Source organism: Eretmochelys imbricata, chromosome 27, assembly GCF_965152235.1.
Source record: "Eretmochelys imbricata isolate rEreImb1 chromosome 27, rEreImb1.hap1, whole genome shotgun sequence".
Lineage (NCBI taxonomy): Eukaryota > Metazoa > Chordata > Testudines > Cheloniidae > Eretmochelys > Eretmochelys imbricata.
Window position 1 is genome coordinate 15,332,809 of NC_135598.1, and position 21,728 is coordinate 15,354,536.

Consider the following 21,728-nt stretch of genomic DNA (forward strand, 5'->3'; position numbering starts at 1 on the left):
GCGGATACTTGCTGCACAAATGGAAAATTAAAGACTCGTGTGTGTGGCTGTGGACCCCCAGAACAGAGCATGGCCCACAGAACAGCTCAGTGCCCAATTCACAAATAGGAAGGAGGGTTCACAGCAACACACTCCACTACTCCAGATGCAATTCTCTGGCTTAACCTTCCAAGTGTCACATTACAGCTGTTGCTCTGCATTTACATCAGCCACACACAGAAAACGGTTCAAACACACACAGGGGCACCCCCACACTCGCCCACACATGAGCTTGCACTGGGAGCTGCAGGGCTTGTGGTTCCGTGTGCAGACTGGGCCCCACTCTCCTTTTGCTCAGGGATCTGTGTTACTATCCTGCTGCTACTTCCTGGTGCTCTCAGCCAAGACCCCCAGCCTGCTCCCAGGATCTCCGGGGGATGAGAATCTGGCCCAGAGCAGGGAGAGATACACTGCCACTAATCTTGGAGTAGCCAAAGTGTGAGCCATATTTGCTACTTGTAGTGTCTGACCTCTGGCCAGCAGAGCAGCTGGCGTTGGTTAACACAAGTTCCACATACTAACGATGCACTTTTAAATCACGCTTTTACATTTAGGGCAGGTCTACACTACAACCGCGCAGGTACAGCCATGCGGGTACAGCCGCACGGGTACAGTCGCATGGGTACAGCCGCGCAGGTACAGCCATGCGGGTACAGCCGCGCAGGTTCAGCCCTACGGGTACAGCCGCACGGGTACAGTCGCGCGGGTACAGCCGCGGAGGTACAGCCATGCGGGTACAGCCATGCGGGTACAGCCACGCAGGTACAGCCCTGCGGGTACAGCCGCATGGGTACAGTCGCACGGGTACAGCCGCGCGGGTACAGTCACATGGGTACAGCCGCGCAGGTACAGCCATGCGGGTACAGCCGCGCAGGTACAGCCCTGTGGGTACAGCCGCACAGGTACAGCCCTACGGGTACAGCCGCACGGGTACAGTCGCGCGGGTACAGCCGCGCAGGTACAGCCGCGCAGGTACAGCCATGCGGGTACAGCCGCGCAGGTACAGCCCTGCGGGTACAGCCGCACAGGTACAGCCGCGCAGGTTCAGCCCTGTGGGTACAGCCGCACAGGTACAGCCCTACGGGTACAGCCGCACGGGTACAGTCGCGGGGGTACAGCCGCACGGGTACAGCCATGCGGGTACAGCCGCGCGGGTACAGCCATGCGGGTACAGTCGCGCGGGTACAGCCGCACGGGTACAGCCACGCGGGTACAGCCCTGCGGGTACAGCCGCATGGGTACAGTCGCACGGGTACAGCCGCGCGGGTACAGTCGCATGGGTACAGCCGCGCAGGTACAGCCATGCGGGTACAGCCGCACAGGTACAGCCCTACGGGTACAGCCGCACGGGTACAGTCGCGCGGGTACAGTCGCGCGGGTACAGCCATGTGGGTACAGCCATGCGGGTACAGCCGCGCAGGTACAGCCCTGCGGGTACAGCCGCACGGGTACAGCCGCGCAGGTTCAGCCCTGTGGGTACAGCCGCACAGGTACAGCCCTACGGGTACAGCCGCACGGGTACAGTCGCGCGGGTACAGCCGCACGGGTACAGCCATGCGGGTACAGCCGCACGGGTACAGCCCTGTGGGTACAGCCGCACGGGTACAGCCCTACGGGTACAGCCGCACGGGTACAGTCGCGCGGGTACAGCCGCACGGGTACAGCCATGCGGGTACAGCCGCGCGGGTACAGCCATGCGGGTACAGCCGCGCGGGTACAGCCCTGTGGGTACAGCCGCACAGGTACAGCCCTACGGGTACAGCCGCACGGGTACAGCCATGCGGGTACAGCCGCGCGGGTACAGTCGCACGGGTACAGCCATGCGGGTACAGCCGCGCAGGTTCAGCCCTACGGGTACAGTCGCGCGGGTACAGCCGCACGGGTACAGCCATGCGGGTACAGCCGCGCGGGTACAGTCGCACGGGTACAGCCATGCGGGTACAGCCGCGCGGGTACAGCCCTGCTGCTGTGGTGTAGACACTTCCCACATTAACACAAGGGCTTTTTCTATCTGCGTAGTTAATTGTCCTCTCCCAGAGGCAGTAGCTAGGGCTACGTCTACACTAACGCTTTTGTCGGGGGTGTGAAAAAGCACCCCCCTGCCCGCTATGTTTCACTGACATAAGTGGACAGTGCCGTAAGGACCGCCGCTCGCCGGGGGTGGTTTAATCATGCCATCGGGAGCGCCCGTTCCCGCCAGCCTAGGGCGGCTACACGGGAGACCTTCCAGCAGCACAGCTGCAGTGACAGGCTTCGCTGTGCGGTCTGCAGTGGAGACGTAGCCTAGGTGGACGCTGCAAGAATTCTTCTGCCAACTCAGCTGTCAGGACTGGGGGTTGGCTCGACCTCAGGGCGTGACCTTTGTCACAGCTCTGAGAGAGGAAGGGAGGTCGAGCTAATCTCTAAGGGCAGACCAGGCCTGATGCTGAGGCTCCCAGCTCTTCGGGGCGGGGGCCACCTCTTTGTGTGTGTGTGCAACCCCCAGCACAACAGGGGCCTGATCTGTGATGAGGTCCCCAGGCCCTACCCACGGCGCGGAGAATAAATAAACACATCAGTGAAGAACAGTCAGAGTGATACAGTCAGCGATAAGAAATCCTTAACTTGGACAAGGCCAGAGAGAGTTTCTGAGGGTCAGGGGTGGCTCTGAGGATGGTGTAGGAGGTCTGGGAGGGATCCTCTGGATCGGTTTGGGGGGCTGGGGGGGGGGGAGCGAGGGATTGCTCCCCAGACTGGGGCAGGGGGGCTGGGAGGGATCCCCTGGGTCGGTTTGGGGGGCTGGGGGGGGGGGAGCGAGGGATTGCTCCCCAGACTGGGGCAGGGGGGCTGGGAGGGATCCCCTGGGTCGGTTTGGGGGGCTGGGGGGGAGCCCAAGGGTTGGTTGGGGGGGAGCGAGGGATTGCTCCCCAGACTGGGGCGGGGGGGCTGGGAGGGATCCCCTGGGTCGGTTTGGGGGGCTGTGGGGGAGCCCAAGGGTTGGTGGGGGGGAGGGAGGGATTGCTCCCCAGACTGGGGCGGGGGGCCTGGGAGGGATCCCCTGGGTCGGTTTGGGGGGCTGGGGGGGAGCCCAAGGGTTGGTTGGGGGGGGAGGGAGGGATTGCTCCCCAGACTCGGGGGGGGGGCCTGGGAGGGATCCCCTGGGTCGGGTGGGAGGGATCCGTAGGCTGGGCTGGAGGGGGGGCGGGAGGGGTCCCCAAGGCCGGCTGAGGGAGGGCTCGATCCCCGGGGTCGGCTCCACGCCCCCGAGCCCCGGACACTGTTTCGCTCGGGCGCATGGATACATCGGGGGGGCGTGGCCGGCCGCTGATTGGCTCCCGGGAGGGCCGCCCCCCCCCAGCTGGCCGCGCCCGGGGCGGGAGCCTGGACCCGGCCATGGCGCTCGCCGCGCTGCTGGTCCTGCTCCTGGCGGCCGCCCCGGCCCCGGCCCCGGCCCCCGCCCCCGCCCCGCAGGCGGCCGACGCGCGGCAGGAGGCGGCGGTGCGGGAGCTGCTGCAGCGGCTGCTGGGGCCGCGGGCGGCCGCGGGCTTCGCCGTGGCGGTGAACCGCTCGCTGGCGGCCGGCGGCCCGGACACCTACAGGCTCAGCTCCCCGCCCGGCGCCGCGGAGCGGGTGCGGGTGGCCGGCTCCAGCGGGGTGGCCGCCGCCGCCGGCGTCTACCGCTACCTGCGGGAGCTCTGCGGCTGCCACGTGTCCTGGTCCGGGGTGCAGCTGCGGCTGCCGGACCCGCTGCCCGCCGTGCCCGGGGTGATCCGCGCCGCCAGCCCCAACAGGTACCCGCCCCCCCCCCCCGGCTGTCCCCCCCCGGCCCGGCCGCTGCCCGCCCCCGCCCCCCCCCCCGGCTGTCCCCCCCCCCGGCCGCTGCCCGCCCCCGCCCCCCCCCCGGCTGTCCGCCCCCGGCCGCTGCCTCCGCCGCCCCCGGCTGTCCCCCCCCCGGGCCGGCCGCTGCCCCCGCCCCCCCCCGGCCGCTGCCCCCCCGGCCGCTGCCCTCCCCCCCGGCTTCTCTCACCCCCCCCCCCCGCGCTCCTGTCCTGGAATTTAGATGCCGTGGGCCAGGTTTGTGGCTGGTGGAGGGCGTGGAGTTAATGGCGCTTACCCCGGGGTGTCCGTGGTCCTGTGTCTCTGACCCACGGGGGTGAGAGGGATGGTGTCTGCCTCTAGCGCCTGTTCTGCTCGCTGTGCAGCCGCTCTGGGTGGGCCCGTGGCGGGACCGGGGGGCTCTGGGGCGGAAAGGGCACTTCCCCATTTAACAGGGAGCTTCAGTCAGCTGCCCGCAGCCTTCCCGGCAAGAGGAAGTGTCTCCCTGTCCTGGAGCGGCCCCCACGCTGACTGAGAGCCGCTTGGATCCTGGCTGTGCTGGTCGTGTGTACGGGTGCTCTTGGCTGGGTCCTGATGCTCAGGCTAGCAAAGATCGACCCAATTAGCTCAGCCACTGGGGCGCCTGAGGGGAGCCTTCCCTTGGCCTGTGAAAGCTGACAAAGCTCCTGGCAGGTGCATGGGGGCTGCGTGGCTTGATCGGTTTTGCTACGTGAAAGCGAAGGAAGAATCCTGGAGCAGCGGGGTTGCACATGCTGGTCCTTGGAAACCAGTCCTCTTCCCCCAAGGCTGCCCTGGCCCTCGGCCTGTGGTCTGGTGCGGCTCGTCAGGAAGCTTTGCTTAGTGCTCCTTCAGCCGGAAGGCAAAGCCCTGCAGCGTTTCCCACTAGCTGCTGCTGGATCCAAGGGAGTGGGAAGGGTCTTGGCTTGGTTCGTTGCCATACAGTCAAGCCGCTCGTGAAATCTTGTGGCTCTCACTCGAGATCATCTGGAAACAGCCTCCTGCTGTTCTTGCTGCTTGGAGGAGAAAGGGGACCTGTCCGTTTACAATTCTTCACGGGCAAAGATATTGCCTTACCGGAGAGCGCGGCAGGGGGTCTCAGCGCCTGGTCCTCGCTGTCCTGTTCGCTGCTTGTGCTTCATTAGTCTTGGACAATGACCGTTCCTCTCTGTCTAACGTAGAGAATGGGCCCTTTGGTTTGTTGCAAACAGCTGGATCAGTTTCCCTGCTAGGCTTTGCATGAGCTGTAGGTGTTTGAGCTGCAAACCACGCAGGGGGATGTTGAAATCGACACAAAAAAAGTGTCTCCATTGAAAAAACAAAGTCCCCGTGTGTAGCATCGGGGGTGTAACGTTTGCGCTCAGGGGAAGAGGCTGTCTGAGTTAGTTCTCCAGCATCCGTGGGGCCAGTGCTGGCCGGGAGCGGACAAGATGTCTGGATGCACATTAAGCTCCGTTGCGAGGAGCTGCCTCCATCCCGGCTTCTTTCACCCGTGCCAGCCCGAGGTCGTCTCCTGGGGTGGGGTCCGGAGTCTGGCATGTTCTCGGACGCGTCTGTTCTCTCCGCTCCCAGGTTCCGCTACTACCAGAATGTCTGCACCCAGAGTTACTCCTACGTGTGGTGGGACTGGCCTCGCTGGGAGAGAGAGATCGACTGGATGGCGCTCAACGGCATCAACCTAGCGCTGGCGTTTACCGGGCAGGAGGCTGTTTGGCAGCGGGTTGAGTATTTGATTGGTCTCTAGTGAAGCCGTGTTGCATGCAGGGCCTGGCTGGGGGGACACGTTAAATGTATTGTCCTGTGGACAGCACAGAACAGGTCGCTCTGTGGGGAGGGCTGCCGTCCGGGGAGCGACCCAGCCCCTTGATGTGGGGCAGCAGCTGACCAGCAGCCCAGCCATCTCTGGTCAGCGTGGCCAGGTAGATCTGCTGCGTTGGCCGAGCTGGGGCTGCGGATGCTGGGATTGGCCAGAGGGGAGCGTTCCCAGCATTGGGCACGTCCAGGCCGAATGCTCCCTGTGGGGCTGAGCGAGCGCTGTGCTCAGCAGGGCAGCATCTTCCCGTCAGCAACCGCTGGGAGCTGCAGGAGGGAGCAGCAAAGGGCTTCAGCTGAATCTGGCCCTCTGCTTTGAGCAGCTGACGTCGCTCCTTGTGTTCTTCCCCTCCTTCGCTCCAGGTGTATCTGTCCTTGGGCCTGAACCAGTCTGAAATAGACGAGTACTTCACCGGGCCCGCCTTCCTCGCCTGGAACCGCATGGGGAACCTGCACACCTGGGCGGGGCCCCTGCCTCTCTCCTGGAACCTAAAGCAGCTGTACCTGCAGGTACCGGCGCTTGGCTCACTGTTGGGGCCAGGTCTGTGAGCACCCAGCCTGCATGTTGTGGAGATGGCCCCGCAACAGCTCTCCCTGCTTTCTTCCTCCCTCAGCGTGCACTGCCAGACAAGCATGTGGGAGCCAGGGGTATGGTGCCGCCCATGGGATGCAGGGGCTGTGGAATAAGTGCCTGGGGGAAGGCCCTAGGAAACGTGCTCTAGGGACTATCTTGCCCTGGCCCCCAAAGAGCTGGGACACTGAACTGACCTGGGTATTGTCTCCATCGTCCTAGTCCCTCTGGACTGAGAGCAGCCCCTGAGCTGAGCTCCAAGCCAGGCTGTCTTCCCCCCCCCCCCCCCCCCGTCTGGTACCTGTGGGCTCGGAGCTTTGTTCAGGGCTACGATTGGGGGCGGGAGACTCCAGTACGGATATGCTCATATGGCGCGTGTCTGTCCCTGAGCTGGGTGGTGCAGCCCAGAGCAACGTGCCTCCGTCTCCCGGCCCCTTCTCCCCCTTTATCCGGCTTTTCCTCCTTTCTCCCAGTACAGGATCCTGGAGAGGATGCGGTCGTTGGGAATGATCCCGGTGCTGCCGGCGTTCGCGGGACATGTCCCCAGGGGTGTCTTGAGGTAGATACAGATGTGTGAGTGCGTCAGGGTTGGGGCTTGGGCAAGACCAGTTCTCCCAGATGGGCGTCTGTCCCCACCGAATACAACTCAGCCGCATGTGCCTGAGAGCAGCAGAGACCCATGGGACTGACAGAGCTGTTAGGGATGTAAATGGTTAACCGATTAACCAGTTAACTGGTAAGCATTAGGCTTACTGTTAACCGAACCGTAACCGTTTACCCCGGTGGCCGGCTGGAGCAGCCCCAGCTGTGCCAGGCTGGGCAGGCAGGCGGGACCCCATCCCTGGCTGTGGTAGGCTGGCAGGACCCCGGCGGGTAGGCGGCTGGAGCGGACCCAGGCCCACAGCCCCACTGGGATCCCAGCTCAAGCTGGGCCAGTGGGAGCCCAGCCCCTGCCGCCCCGCGCTGGTCCTCCAGAGCCACCTCAGTTAACAGTTAACCGGTTAAACTAGATAATTTTAATCATTTAACCGGTTTCCTTTTTTAACCGATATTTCCGTCCCTAGTAGCTGTGCACACCCATCTAGGCCAGGCTCCCCAGATGGCTCCTTGCACCCACGTGCAGAGCTCTACATTGCTGGGTGGGTTGGGAGAGCCCTGCCCCCTGCTCTGACTCCTGGCTGCTGCTCTGTGCCGTAGGGTTTTCCCTCGGATAAACGTCACTCGGCTCGGGAGCTGGAGCAACTTCGACTGCACCTACTCGTGTGCCTACCTGCTGGACCCCGGCGATCCCATGTTCCAAGTGATCGGGACCCTCTTCCTGAAGGAGCTGATCCGAGAGTTCGGCACGGATCACATCTACAACGCAGACACCTTCAATGAGATGAGCCCCCTGTCCTCCGACCCTGCCTACCTCTCAGGGGTCAGCGCTGCCGTCTTCAGATCCATGACCGGAGGTAGGACCCGAGCAGGAAACCAGGCTCCTCCTAAAGGGCTTGGATGGCTCAGGGGTGGGGAGCTGGGAACCTTTCATCCCAGGGCTTTGGGTCAAGGCTGGTCTAGATTCCTGCCGGCCGGGGCTGCAGCTCAGACTGTCCCCAGGCTGCGCTGGCTTGGTGGCCCAGCTGGAATGAGTTGGTCATTTCAGGGCAGTGGATGGGTGGCCAGTCGTGAGCAGTCTCCGCAGAGGAGGGGCATGGAGAGGGCTCCGCAGGGCAGGGGCATTAGCGAGACTGGGAGGGCAGTGCACGAGAGAGCCTGCCTGGGCTGAACCGGCTCTGGGGACTGCAGCCAGCAGGCCAGGCCCTTACATGAGGCTTGGGGAGTGAGCTGGGGAGTGAGCTCTCGGGGCCGGCAGGCAGGCGGATGCCCTGGGACGAGAGGGGGGCTGGCACCGCTCAGAGCCCAAGGGCAGCTGATGCGCTGAGCCCTTTATAGGGAGCGACAGGTGTGGGGCAGCTCTGTCGTGGGGGGGCAGCTCTGTCGTGGGGGGACAGCGTGTCCTGAGGTCACTAACGGCTCTGTGTGTCTGTCCCCAGCCGACCCCGACGCGCTGTGGCTGATGCAGGGCTGGCTCTTCCAGCACCAGCCCGACTTCTGGCAGCCGGCCCAGGTGCAGGCCCTGCTGCGTGGCGTGCCAAGCGGCAGGATGATCGTGCTGGATCTCTTTGCGGAGTCCAAGCCCGTGTACCAGTGGACGGAGTCCTTCTATGGGCAGCCCTTCATCTGGTGCATGCTGCACAACTTCGGCGGCAACCACGGCCTCTTCGGCACGGTGGAGAGCATCAACCGGGGCCCCTTCGACGCCCGGCGCTTCCCCAACTCCACCCTGGTGGGCACCGGCCTGGCCCCGGAGGGCATTGAGCAGAACGACATGGTCTACGAGCTGATGAGCGAGCTGGGCTGGCGCCAGGAGCCACTGGACCTCCAGCAGTGGGTCGCCAACTACGCCGAGCGGCGCTACGGCACCAGGAACGCGGAGGCGGCCGGCGCCTGGCAGCTGCTGCTCCGCAGCGTCTACAACTGCTCGGGGCTCTGCGCCAACCACAACCGCAGCCCGCTGGTGCGCCGGCCGTCCCTGCGCATGGCCACGGGGCTGTGGTACAACACGAGCGACGTCTACGAGGCCTGGCGCCTGCTGCTGGGTGCTGCTGCCGAGCTGGGCGCCAGCCCCGCCTTCCGCTACGACCTGGTGGACGTGACCCGGCAGGCCGCGCAGCAGCTGGTGAGCGAGTACTACCTGGAGATCACGCGGGCCTTCGAGAGCCGCTCGCTGCCGGAGCTGCTGACGGCCGGCGGGGTGCTGCTGTACGACCTGCTCCCGGCGCTGGACGGCCTCCTGGCCAGTGACCCCCACTTCCTGCTGGGCCGCTGGCTGGAGCAGGCTCGCGCCGCAGCCGCCAGCGACGAGGAAGCCGAGCTGTACGACCTGAACGCCCGCAACCAGGTGACGCTGTGGGGGCCCAACGGCAACATCTTGGACTACGCCAACAAGCAGCTCGGGGGGCTGGTGCTGGACTATTACCGGGTGCGCTGGAGCCTCTTCGTCTCGGCGCTGGTGGAGAGCCTGACCACCGGCACCCCCTTCCGCCAGGAGCAGTTCAACCAGGCCGTCTTCCAGCTGGAGCGGGGTTTCGTCTACAACGGCAAGCGCTACCCCTCCCAGCCGGCCGGCGACACGCTGGAGATCGTCAGGAAGATCTTCCTCAAGTATTACCCCCGTGCCATGCGGCGCGGCCGGGTGGGGGCCGCGTGAGGGTGGCTGGTGGCTCTGTGGGGGTGGGAACGGCGTCTCTGCGGCTGGCCCGGCCTCTCCCACGCCGGAGAGGCTGGTTCCCCGTCCTCCCCCCCCAAGCCTCTGCCGGAGCCTGAACCAAGGCCGTGGAGCCAAAGGGAAACCAAGCAGGAGCCTTGCGCTGTGTGTGGGCAGGAGCGGGACTGGGCTGGACCCACCAGTGCAGCACGGCGAGCTGGGGAATGAGCTCCTGGGGAGAGGGCTGGAGGGACCGATCCTGCACTGACCCTCGGGGAGCTGGGATGCTCTGACCTGACCAGCGTCTCCATCGGCCCAGCCTTGCGGCTTGGAGGCTGATCCCAGTGTCTGGGGGAGGCCGCTGGATTGTGGGGCGGAGGGTGGACGGGGCCTGTTGCAGGGGCAGGGAGGACGGAGGGTGAGAGTGCTGATCCCCTGGGGGCATGGGATTTGCAGAAGGGGGTAGGGATAGACGCTGGGATACCATGGTGCTGGGTGCAGATCTGGAATGGGCACATGTGGGCAGTGCCCGCCTTGTAGGTGATGCCCTCGCTGCTGTAGGCTGAAAAACCCCCAAGTCCCATTTCCCCACCACTGGCAGCTGCAAGGTTTGGGGAGGCTCTCAGAGGAGGGAATCGCTTCTGAACAGACCCGGGGCGGGAAATGCAGCAGGACCCTCGCAAGCCCAGGGGAAGAGTCTCTCTGTCCGGGGAGGGGAGTGTGAACACGCTGCTATTCAGGGGTCTAAAGAACAAAAACCAGGGAGGCCGGAAAGCCCCAATCCTGCTGCTTTGATGCCGTTGCAAAGTGCGCACTGCAGCCGGGTCCCTGCGAATCTCGCCCCCTGCCCAGGGCTAGGAGGAGGCACTGCATCGCCCACAGCTCCCATCTGTCCCTGGCTAGGGCGTGCTGCCTCAACTCCTGTCTCCCCTTTGCCCCCCCCAGAAGCCTCCTCCCAGCCCCTGGGTGTCAGAGCAGTTCTAAGGGCTGTCTCCACTCTTCTCCCCACGTGCCCTCTCTGTTGGTCTCAAATGGGGGCAGATCTGCCCCAGAACAGCAGCTCACCCACGTGGGGTTATTCCTAGTGCCAGGACCTGTCCGGATGGGGGCCGGCTCCCCACTCTGAACCCCCTCTGTGCCTTTGTACTAAAGGAAAAACAGACTTTGGGAATATATTTTTATGAGGACAGTATATTTTTACACCAGAGACCCCCCCCCCACTCGCCCCCCTCCACCCAGAGTGCTGCTCTGTGCCTTGCCCCCTTCCCACACCGGCCTGTGAGGCTCCTAAGGAGAGCTGGCACGTGTCTGAATTCCTCCTTGCACCTACTTGCAGTCTCGGGGCACGAGAGGTGCAGCCGGAGCGCGGGGGCTGGGCTGCCGTGGACTCTCTCTCTTCTAGCTGAATGATTTTCATATGATTGCGTAAGTTGGTTTGAACTGGAAGCACTTTTCGGAGGCTCTGATGCCCGTACTGTGCCTGCCAATTAAAGCCCTGGCAGCCGTTCGTTCCGCGTCTGGGGGTGTCTCTTCCCCATCCCCTCCCGGCATTATTGACAGAGGGCGATGTGGCTCTTGGCGCTGTGCCCAGCGGGGCGAGGAGGGTGGCAGCTGTGAATCGGAGCAGGTCTCTGAGAACAGCCAGAGGCTGGAGTTCACAGCTGCAGGCAGTCACAACACGCCGCATCCCGGACAGGCTGTCTGCAGCCAGCCAGCTGTTCCGGCACTGCGGGACTCAGCTCTGCCCTCGGAGCTCTGGGGGCTCCATGCCGGTGGAGTTTGGCTTGAGGTTCATGGCCAAGATACCCTTTTGTGGGTCTTAAATGAGCAACTGCAGGGGCCTGGCTTTGGATGCCCCTGGACCAGTCGCTTCTTCCCTCCAGTTCGGTCCCAGAGGACTGGAGAAGGCTTTGACGTTTGCCATCTTTAGGAAGGGGACCAATGAAGTGCCAGGGCACTACAGGGGGGAGGGACAGCTCAGTGGTTTGAGCACTGGCCTGCTAAACCCAGGGTTGTGAGTTCAATCCTCGAGGGTGCCATTTAGGGATCTGGGCCAAAAATTGGGGATTTGTCCTGCTTTGAGCAGGGGGTTGGACTAGATGATCTCCTGAGGTCCCTTCCAACCCTGATATTCTGTGATACAGGCCAGTCAGCCCAACTTCGATCCCTGGAAAGGGACTGGAACAAATGACTAAACAATGCATGTGTAAGCACCTGGTGGATAACAAGGACTAGCCAGCATGGATTTGCCAAACCAGCTGAATTTCCTTCTTTGGCAGGGTCACTGGCCGAGTGGATGGGGGAAGCAGCAGCTGGGCCATCTCTCCATTTTCGCCAGGCTTTGGTGGCTCCAAGGGGAGGAGTGGAAGCTCCTTGGCTGGGGCACTGGTGTTAATAGGGGTTTGGATGAAATGGTGGAGAGCACATGGAGCGATCCTGCTCTGGTCCTGTCCCAGGGGGAAGGATCAGGCCGAGCCCAGGGGTCTCTGCTGGCCCCAATTCCTACCTGTCAACCCCCCACCCCACTGCTAACCATGGCTGCCTGAGGCTGTTACAGTCCTAAGTCCGTGTCCTGGGCCGGGGTGAGGCCATTTGTCGCCTCCTGCAAACAGCCTGCCCCTGCCCCGCCACGCCCCTCCCCTGCTTGGGGCCTCAGCCGTGTCCTCTCTGCTGAAATCTTATCTCTCAGCTTGCTGAGAGTGAAGGCAAAAGGGAAGCTCTGCTGGGGGTGGAGGAGGGATGGGAGAGAGCCCAGCCTTGAGATAAGAAAGTAGACAAAATAGCAGAGCCCACAGCCCATGGGCTGTCTGCAGGAAGCAGGCGTCGCAGCTGCATTGGATGCTCAGTCTCCAAGCCAGAGCCAGCGATGGAGAAAACCGTGGTGCTCATTACAGGCTGCTCCTCGGGGATCGGCCTGGGGCTGGCTGTGCGCCTGGCCTCGGACGCCTCCTGCCGGTTTAAAGGTACTCCCGGGGCTCATAGAGCCGTGAGCTGGAGCCAGTCCTGACCCCGTGGCTGGTGTGCTCCAGTGCAATGGGCGGATGAGGGGCCGGCAGATACATGTTCCTCAGCTGGGAAGGAGGTGGGCTCCTCAGCCCCAGGGGATGGGAGTACTAGCTGTGGGCTGGAGATGGGGGATGCTGTGGGGCCGGGCATGGTGGGGCCGACGGGATACACACGCCTTTAAAGGTAATGGCGTACAGGCCCCCTAAGAGAGAAATCAATGGGGCAGCCAGGCTACTCCCTTCCAAGCAGTCTCAGCAGAATAAACTCCCTGGGGCCAGAGGGGAGGAGAAGAGGAAATGGTCCTGGGCAGGTCGCAGCCTGGGGGAGGAGAGGTGACTTGGAGCCATGTAGTGTCAGGCAGCACAAGGGGTGTCTAGTCCCAGCACATGCCTGGTGGTGAGCTGGCTGGGGTCCTGAGCACTTGTGGGGCAGCAGCTGCTCCTGGTCCATGCAGATGGGGCTCCCTAGAGATCTGCTGCATCCCAGGAGGTGGGGGAACCGAGTCACTCGCTCTGCTCCTGCGTGGCCCTGGAGGGAGTTAGCCCCTTGGGGCCAGCAGATGGGCTGAACTGGCCAGGATGAGCCTTCGGTCTGAGGGGAGCATGGGCCCAAGGTATCTCCTGGGCGGGGGGGGGACGTGCAGAAGACACTTGCATGGTGCAATCCACAGCAGAGGCTTTGTCCTCTGGAGTTGCTGGAGCCGCCCATATCAGGAGGGTCTTTGTACTCACCAGAGTGGGGGGCCTCCCCTGGAGGCAGAGAAGATCCGCTGCCAACTGCCCAGTGGCTGGGGGGGATTGCAAGCAGCCCCCACCCCAAAGCCGGGCACTTGTTCTCTCCTAGTCTACGCCACCATGCGCAACCTGGCCAAGAAGGAGCGGCTGCTGGAGTGCGTGAGGGGCTGCCACGCCAGCACCCTGGAGATCCTGCAGCTGGATGTCACCGACCCGCTCTCGCTCGCTGCAGCCCCGCAGCAGGTACAGGAGCAGCGTGTCGACGTGCTGGGTGAGCCAGTCTGGCCAGGCATCTCTGCAAGCCCCATGCCCCTCGACCCTGCCCCAGCCTCCGTCCCGCCCCGGGAAAGGGGCCTAGTTACCCAGCCAGCCCACTGCCTCTCCCCACCTGCTGGGCACCAAGGGAGATCTGCCAGGTTCCCCTCCAGCTGCCAGGTTTGCCATGTGTGACAGGTCCGGGGGGTTGCACAGCTGAGACCCCACTAGCCAGCTCCTCGAGGGGCTGCCCCTGGGATCTGCCCATGGGCCCTGCAGAGCCTCTGAGGGAAAGGGAGGCCCCCAGAGCAATGTGGGGAGGGCCAGTGAGGCCCTAGGCCCCCCTCACCCCCCACCACACAGAAGGGGATAATGTCCAGTCCTGCTGCTCCTGCCGTCCCTGGGGTTTGTCCCGTGACTGGGAGAGAATCACGCTTCTCACTGCGAAAGAGACCGAAGTGTCCAGCCCTGGTGTAGGGGTGGCCACTGGGACAGGTAAGATCTAAGGGCTCAGCCCACAAAAGCCCGTGACCAGAGCCCCATGCTTCAGATTTCTAAGCCAATTTCATGATGTTTTGGGGGCTGACTTGTTTTTGAATACATGGGGCTGGCGCTGAGGGGGACGTGGGCCCCAGGGAGCTCCCTTCCCTGCACCCCACTAACAGTGGCTCCTTGCTGTGCCCCACCCCCAGTGTGCAATGCCGGGGTGGGGCTGATGGGCCCCCTGGAGACCTGCTCCTACCAGGCCATGAAGACCATCTTCGATGTGAACGTGTTTGGGACCATTGGCACCATCCAGGCCTTTCTGCCCGGCATGAAGCGCCGCAAGGCCGGCAAGATCATCATTTCCAGCAGTGTGGGGGCGCTGCAAGGTGAGAGACCCCCCTGCCCCATGGGGGAGGTACCTCCCAAGCCAGGCTTGGTCAGAAGCTCTGTCCCTGTGGAACCCAGCAACCCTCTCCCCAGGTGCCTGCTCACTGCACTCATCTGCCCCTCACTGCAGCCTGTGGGGTCCCGGCCCCACCTTTCTTGGGGAGATTCCGGCCATGCATGGCCTCACCGTCCACCAAGGACCCTGGGGAGACTGGGCCTCTCACAAAGAGCTCGAGCAGCTGCTGTGGCGAGGCGGGGATTGGAGAGCAGCTCCCCTGACGTGTGCACGCACCAGGACAGCCATGCATGTGTTCTGTGATGCTGCCCGCACCCCATGGCCTGTGGGTACCTACGTAGCCTTGCAAATCCCTCCTCCTAGGGGTGAAAAGTGGGGCCCAGTATAACATCTGAGCTCCTGGGGTCTGTCTGGGAGGAGCTGGCCTGGGTCTCCCTGCTGGTTCTCACCCGTCCCTCCTGCTGTGCCCAAGGGATCCCCTTCAACGCCGTGTACTGCGCCAGCAAGTTTGCCGTGGAAGGTCTGTGTGAGAGCCTGGCTGTGATCCTGCAGCAGTTCAATGTGCAGTGAGTACCGCGGGGAGCTCACAGTGAACAGGCCTGAGGCCATGCAAAGGACTTTATACCTGTCGCTAGCACTCACTGCCCTGCAGCCACCTCTGGGGTGGAACAAGGCAGCTATAGCCTCGTGCTATTGCTCAGTAGTTTGGGACGGAAAGAGTATGACGAAGCGGGACTGTTCTTAACAGTTCCTCTGAATCGTGTGGGGGTGCCTCAGTTTCCCCTAGGCAGTTCTTAAGTATCTAGGGGGTGGGATAAGGTTGTATGGTCCTTGCAGAGCCCTAGAGGGCAGGTGTGTGCAGGGGTCTGGACACAGAGAATGGCCAACACCCTGTTTCCTGGCAACTGATGGCCTGGGCCCTTCCCCCTGCAAGGTGAGAGCTAAAGGGTTGGAGAACAAAGGAATCAGGTGCCCTCCTGGCCCGGGAAAGGGACAAAGCCCAGAGGAGGGGGGGCTGGAGAGAGTTTCAGTTTGAGGCTGGCTGGGGACATGGTGTGAATCATAGAATATCAGAGTTGGAAGGGACCTCTGGAGGTCATCTAGTCCAACCCCCTGCCCAGAGCAGGACCCAGCTGAGGGGTCCTGTTCTCTGCACCTACAAGCTCTGGTTTAGACCATGTTCCTGTCGTCTAATAAACCTTCTGTTTTACTGGCTGTCTGAGAGTCCCGTCTGACTGCGAAGTTGGGGGGCAGAACCCTCCGGCTTCCCCAGGACCCTGCTGTCACGGAGTGTGGGGGAGTCCAGGCCCTGCACCCCTCTTCCTGGGATTCACTGAGACTCTCAGCCAGCCAGTAAAACAGAAGGTTTATTAGGTTTATTAACAGGAACACAATCCAAAACAGAGCTTGTGGGTACAAGCAGGACCCCTCAGTCAAGTCCTTCTGGGGGAGCAGGAAGCTTAGACCCCAGCCCTGGGGTTCCCTGCGTTCCTCCACCCTGCTCCAAACTGAAACTAACCCCCCCAAGCAGGCTCCCTCCTGCAGCCTCTGTTCACATTCCTGGGCAGAGGTGTCACCTCCCCCTCCCCCTCCTGGCTCAGGTGACAGGGTCTCAGGTCTCCCACCCCCTGGGCACATTCCCAGGTCAACACGCCCCCCTCCCTGCTGCGTCTCATCGTCACACCTGCCTGGGCGGACTCGCTGTGGGAAGCGCACGGAGGGGCACAGGATGCTGAATGCTCCGAGGTCAGACCCAGGAAGGTGGAAGCTGGGTAAGCTGTGTGTCCTGCAGACAGGCTGCTCCCAGAGAGGAGACTTCCCCAGAGTCTTGCCTGGCTTCGTAGGGAGCAGTCCCAGAGCACTGCCCGGGGACTCCGTGACAAAGGGAAGAATAATCCTGCAGCCAATTGACAGTGCAGGGGCACTTCCAGGCAAGAGGATGGAAACACCCGAATTGCTGGCGTTCATCCATTCCTGGAGTTTAAGGCCAGGAGGGACCGTTAGATTGTTTGGTCTGGCCTCCTGCATGGCACAGGCCAGAGAATCCCCCGATTCCCCTGTCCTGAGCTCAAGAGCTGGGGTCTGACTAAAGCATTGCCCAGAAAGGCACCAGTCTGGTTCTGCAGACCCCAGGAGACAGAACCCACCAGTGCCCTGGGGAGCTTGTTCCAGTGGTCAGTCACCCGCCCGGTTACAAACCGCTGCCTTAATTCTAACTGGAATTCATCTGGCTTCAGCTTCCAGCTGCTGGTTCCTGTTCTGCCTTTCTCAGCTAGCTTAGGGAGCCCACATTTTCTCCCCGGGAAGGTCCTGCCGCGCTGTCCTAGTCCCCGCTCAGTCACCGTTCTGGGAAGCTGACCAGCCTGGGCTCGGTCCCTCGCTCTGTGCAGCATCGTCTCCAGCCCTGGAATCGCTTTTGTGGCTCTTTCCTGCCACCTCCCCAAGGTCTCCACACAACGCTCGCCCCAGACCTGCACGCAGCATTCCAGTTCCAGCACCGCTCGCACTGCGGCCGGCTACGGAGGGGAAATCTGGGTGGCTTGGAGACGTCTGTGCGCCAGCATGTCCAACACGCCACCATCCTCGGCCCTAGCATGTAACGGCTGTGCTCTCCCCGCCTCTGGGCCTGTCCCCGTCACACACACCCCTCCAGCTCCTGGGGGCCATATTGCAGAACTGGCTCAAGAGGCCGAGTGCCCAGGGCCTGAGGGTGAAAGCCCCTCTGTGTGTGCTTGTAGGGTGTCACTGGGGGCTCTGCCCCTGGGCAGGGTGGGGCGTGCTGGCTCTGCCTGCACAGACAGCTGTCCCCGTCTCTGCTCTCTCCTCCCGCAGCATCACGCTGATTGAGTGCGGCCCAGTCAATACGAGCTTCCTGGCCAACCTGCAGCGCATGGACACCGAGGGCTGCGTGCTGCAAGGCCTGGACCCGCAGACCTGTGCCCTGTACAGCCAGTACCTCCAGCACAGCCAGAGCCTCTTCCGCGACGTGGCCCAAGACACTGAGGAGGTCCTGCAGGTCGCTCCCAGCCCCCCGTTTCTCTGCCCAGGGGAGGGGGCAGGGCCAGGGCCAGGGGCTGAGGCAAGCCCTGAGCCCCAGAGCAGCCAGAGTGCCAAGGAGGGGTCCCCGCAGAGCAATCTAGCCCTGGGGAGAAGAGCCATGAGTCGGCCGTGACAGGGTGCAGCCACCCCCTGACTTCACACTGCCCGCTGGGGCAAGGGGGACTGGCTGGGACCTGTCCCTGCCCCCTTTCCCGGGGAGCATGAGGGCGGGGAGCCTGGCGCAGCCCTCTCTGCCCACAGGGGCCTAAGGTGGGGCTGCTCCCTGGACAGGGGAAGGGTCTGTACAGTCCCAGGCAGGGCTCTGGCCCTGTTATGCTGACATGGCCCTGCTCTTCCTGTCAGCTGAGCCTCCTGCCCGTCAGCGAGGGGATCCCCAGCCCCCAAGAGGTCCTCTGCCTACCGCCAGCTTGGAGCTGTCCCTCATGTGCCCCCTCTCTGCTTTTCCCAGGTGTTCCTGGAAGCCATCTGCACCCCCTGCCCCCCTCTGCGCTCTTTCACCACCCAGTTCTTCATGCCGCTCACCCGGCTCAAGCTGACAAGCCCTGACGGCTCAGAGTACGTCCGTGCCATGCACAAGTTCGTGTTCTCTGCGGGCGAGGCCCAGGGCGACCGGGTGTGAGGGGGAGCAGCATGGCCGTCCCAGAGCGAGGAGGGGTTCGGAGTGAAGCAGCCCTCACATTGCCCTGCGTTTGTACAGGTGGGCTGTGCTCCCCCCCCAGTGGGGACGTGACCCTGCCACGGGGCCACAATAAACTTGTCTGCTCCCTGCACGGCTCCTGGCTCCGTCCACCCCACCGCTGCGCCCTGTAGTTTGCACTGCCCTGGGTGGCTGCTGCAAGGGGGGGCAGGCTGGGGGGGTATGTGGGAAGGAGCTAGGGCAGCGAGCCCTGCTCAGGTTGTGTCTGCCTTGGGGGTGGATGGGGCTGGGACCCTGGGACACCTTGCCAGGTGCCACAATCACTGTGGTGAAGTGTCAGGGACTCCCAGCCATCCCCATGCACCTCCCCAGCCGGCGTGAGAGGATCATGCTGACAGTTGGGGGATGCAAATCCCACCAGCCAGTCTAGCCCCCGTGGCAGCCTGGGGCAGTGCTGGGCCCTGCCTGGGCATGGGGAGGTCTGCCACCCCCACCCCTTGCCGCTCTCCCAGTGCGAGCTGTAGTTCACTGGTCTCTATGTCAAACCTGGTCCCCCAAAGGCAGGTCACAAAGTCTCCCCTGTTGGGCCGAAGTCCTGCCATCTGCCTTCTGGAGTAGGGCGTGAAGACGAGGCCAAGCTAGGGCATTTAAAGCTCGAGCTGTAGCCCCCCTCAGGCATTTCAACCTGCCAATGCTGCTCGATCTTCCCTGTGTCAGCAGCCGCTGGGCAATACCCGATGCCCAGCCTGGTGTGTGAGGAATCCTGGTGTGACGCAGCAGGGAGGGGGAGTGTTGACCTGGGAATGTGCCCTGGGGAGGGGAGACCTGAGAGCCTGTCCCCTGAGCCAGGAGGGGGACGGGGAGGTGACACCTCTGCCCGGGAATGTGATCAGAGGCTGTAGCAGGGAGCCTGCTGTGGGGGGGGGAGGTTTAGTTTCAGTTTGGGGCTGGGTGGAGGAACACAGGGAACCCCAGGGCTGGGGTCTAAGCTCCCTGCTCCCCCAGAAGGACTTGACTGACGGGTCCTGGGTGTACCCACAAGCTCTGTTTTGGACTGTGTTCCTGTTGTCCAATAAACCTTCTGTTTTACTGGCTGGCTGAGAGTCTCAGTGGATCCCAGGAAGAGGGGGGCAGGGCCTGGACTCCCCCCCACTCCGTGACACGTGGCCCTTACATGTGGCACTGAGCCCAGTGGGCACAGCCACCTTCATGCGCCAGTCAGCTTGGAGCAGCAGCTCACTGGTGTGAACCATGCTGCCGGAGGGGCCTCAGCATTAGCTCCTGTCTCCTCTGCTCCCCCTGAACCCCTGCTCTCTCTGTGCCCCCCTACGGGAGACCCCCCAGGTTGCAGCAAGGGCTGGTGCTGCAGGCACCGGTGTCCCGGGGTCCCCGGGCGATGCTCTGGGACTGCTCCCCATGAAGCCAGGCAGGACTCTGGGGAAGTCTCCTCTCGGGGAGCAGCCTGTCTGCAGGACACACAGCTCCCCCGGCTCCACCTTCCTGGGTCTGACCTCGGAGCCTTCAGCCTCCTCTGCCCCTCCCTGCGCTTCCCACAGCGAGTCCGCCCAGGCGGGCTCCTGGGGAACGCAGAGGGTCCTGCCCCCCAACTCCACAGTCAGACGGGACTCTCAGCCAGCCAGTAAAACAGAAAGTTTGTTAGACGACAGGAACATTGTCTAAAACAGAGCTTGTAGGTGCAGAGAACAGGACCCCTCAGCTGGGTCCATTTTGGGGGGCAGAGAGCCAGACAACCCCGTCTGCCCTTCACTCCATGTCCCAGCCAGCCCCAAACTGAAACTCTCTCCAGCCCCCCCTCCTCCTCTGGGCTTTGTTCCTTTCCCGGGCCAGGAGGTCACCTGATTCCTTTGTTCTCCAACCCTTTAGCTCTCACCTTGCAGGGGGGAAGGGCCCAGGCCATCAGTTGCCAGGAAGCAGGGTGTTGGCCATTGTCTGTGTCCAGACCCCTGCACACACCTGCCCTCTAGGGCCCTGCAATAATCATACACCCTTACCCCACCATCTAGATACTTAAGAACTGCTTAGGGGAAACTGAGGCACCCCCACACTATTCAGAGGAAACATTAAGAACAGTCCCACTTTGTCACATCTCTCCCTCCTTCGAGATCGAACTGAGTGGGGTCACTTTAGCCAGTGACCTGGGGAAGTTTGAAGCCACCAACGTTCCCATGGATGCCCCAGCATCTCTCCCATTCCTTGGTGGGGAGTTACACCAGGCCCTTCCAGTTTCACGCCCTCCCTTAGGTCGGGGGTGGTCGATAGCACTCGCAGGCCACATGTGGGAAGGTTTATGCGGCCCGTGCCCTTTGGCCACCCCAAAACCCCAGGGGGTAGAAGCAGCAGCAGCATGAACTGGCGGTGGGGGAGCGGAGAGGCATAGGGGACCTCCCAGGGGTGAGTGGGGATAGACCCGGGGGGGCCAGTTCTGCAGGGAACCTCGAGACTAAATTGCTGCCCCTGGTTGGGGAGGGGGGGGATGTGGATGCCCACCTCACTGCCTTTGAGCAGGCTGGCGATTTGAATCAGGGGGACCCTGCGGAAAAGCCCCAGTGTCTAGCTCCCTTGCTGGGTCCCAAGGCCATAGACTCCATCAGCCAGATGGGTGGGGAGGTGGACAAGCTCCTACTCCTGACCCCAACCTATATGTCTGTGTGGAGTTTCCTTGGGCCAGGCCCCTCGGACCTCCAGTGGGAGCGGAAGGTGACGGTCAATGGGGAGACATTCCTGGGGTGGCGAGATCCTGGGACGGAGAGAACTGGTGTCAGGCCCAGGGTGGTGCAGCCTCAGATGCTGAGGGGCAAGGTGAGCTGGGTGAGGGTCCCAGGGACAAAGCCCCTCGCCCTGCCTATGGCCCAGATCCCTGTGCAGACCCAGGAGGGGTGGGGCTGGCTGGTCGTTGGGGTTCTCCAGGATACCAGCTGCGAGATCCTGTTGTGGGGTGACTGTATCTCTTTGGGACAGGATCCAGGCCCTGCTCTAGTAACTGCCAAGGGTTTGAATTTGGATCCAGGGAACCATTTGGTGGAGAGGGAAATGGTCAGTGAAAATGCAGATGACCTGGCTGGCAGCAGGGAGGAGCTGCTGGGCTCAGGCTACCTGCCTGCCTGTAACCAGACCCCTGGGGCTCCCCGCCCCCCTTGCACACGGGAGAGGGGGCTCACGCTGGCTCTGATGCTGTGAGGAAAGCAGCGAGCTCGCTGCCTACCCCCACTGGGACAGCAAGGGCAGCGCTGAGCACAGTGGGAGCTGAGACCCCAGCTGAGTAGGGGGAGACACAGACCGGGCAGGGGATCTGTTGGGAGTGGCAAGGTGCTTGGTAAGGAAAGTCTGGATGAACCTAGGCAACCTTGTGAGCTGATGGCTTTGTCTAGTCAGCAGGGTGGGAAGGCGAGGAGAGTGGAAGAGGAGTGTCCCTGGACCTTACCTGTTAGCTGGGTGGAGAATTGTGACAGGGAAGGAAATGTGCCCATGTCTGTCAGGGGTATTGACTTGCAAATGGAGGGAGCTACCCTGATCTCCAAGCAGTTGTCTGTGACCAGCCTTGTGTGCTGGGACAAGGGGAAAGAGATCCCAAGCTGTGTGTCTGGGAAAGGAGAAAGTGTGTCCGGCTTGTCTTTCTCTGTGGAGCAGACAGAAGGGGCCTT

At 62.9% G+C, this 21,728-nt stretch overlaps 2 protein-coding genes across 2 annotated transcripts; both read left to right on the top strand.

Moving 5' to 3' along the window:
- Positions 1–3,411: 3,411 nt before the first annotated feature.
- NAGLU (N-acetyl-alpha-glucosaminidase) lies at positions 3,412–10,993 on the top strand. The gene is made up of 6 exons (XM_077806485.1): positions 3,412–3,809; positions 5,425–5,572; positions 6,028–6,174; positions 6,709–6,794; positions 7,433–7,689; positions 8,272–10,993. The coding sequence occupies exons 1-6, from the start codon at positions 3,412–3,414 to the stop codon at positions 9,486–9,488; spliced, it is 2,253 nt and encodes a 750-aa protein (XP_077662611.1). The 3' UTR covers positions 9,489–10,993.
- A 1,358-nt stretch (positions 10,994–12,351) lies between these two features.
- HSD17B1 (hydroxysteroid 17-beta dehydrogenase 1) lies at positions 12,352–18,048 on the top strand. The gene is made up of 6 exons (XM_077806018.1): positions 12,352–12,448; positions 13,335–13,496; positions 14,173–14,352; positions 14,842–14,935; positions 17,202–17,385; positions 17,878–18,048. The coding sequence occupies exons 1-6, from the start codon at positions 12,352–12,354 to the stop codon at positions 18,046–18,048; spliced, it is 888 nt and encodes a 295-aa protein (XP_077662144.1).
- The last annotated feature ends 3,680 nt before the right edge of the window (positions 18,049–21,728 follow it).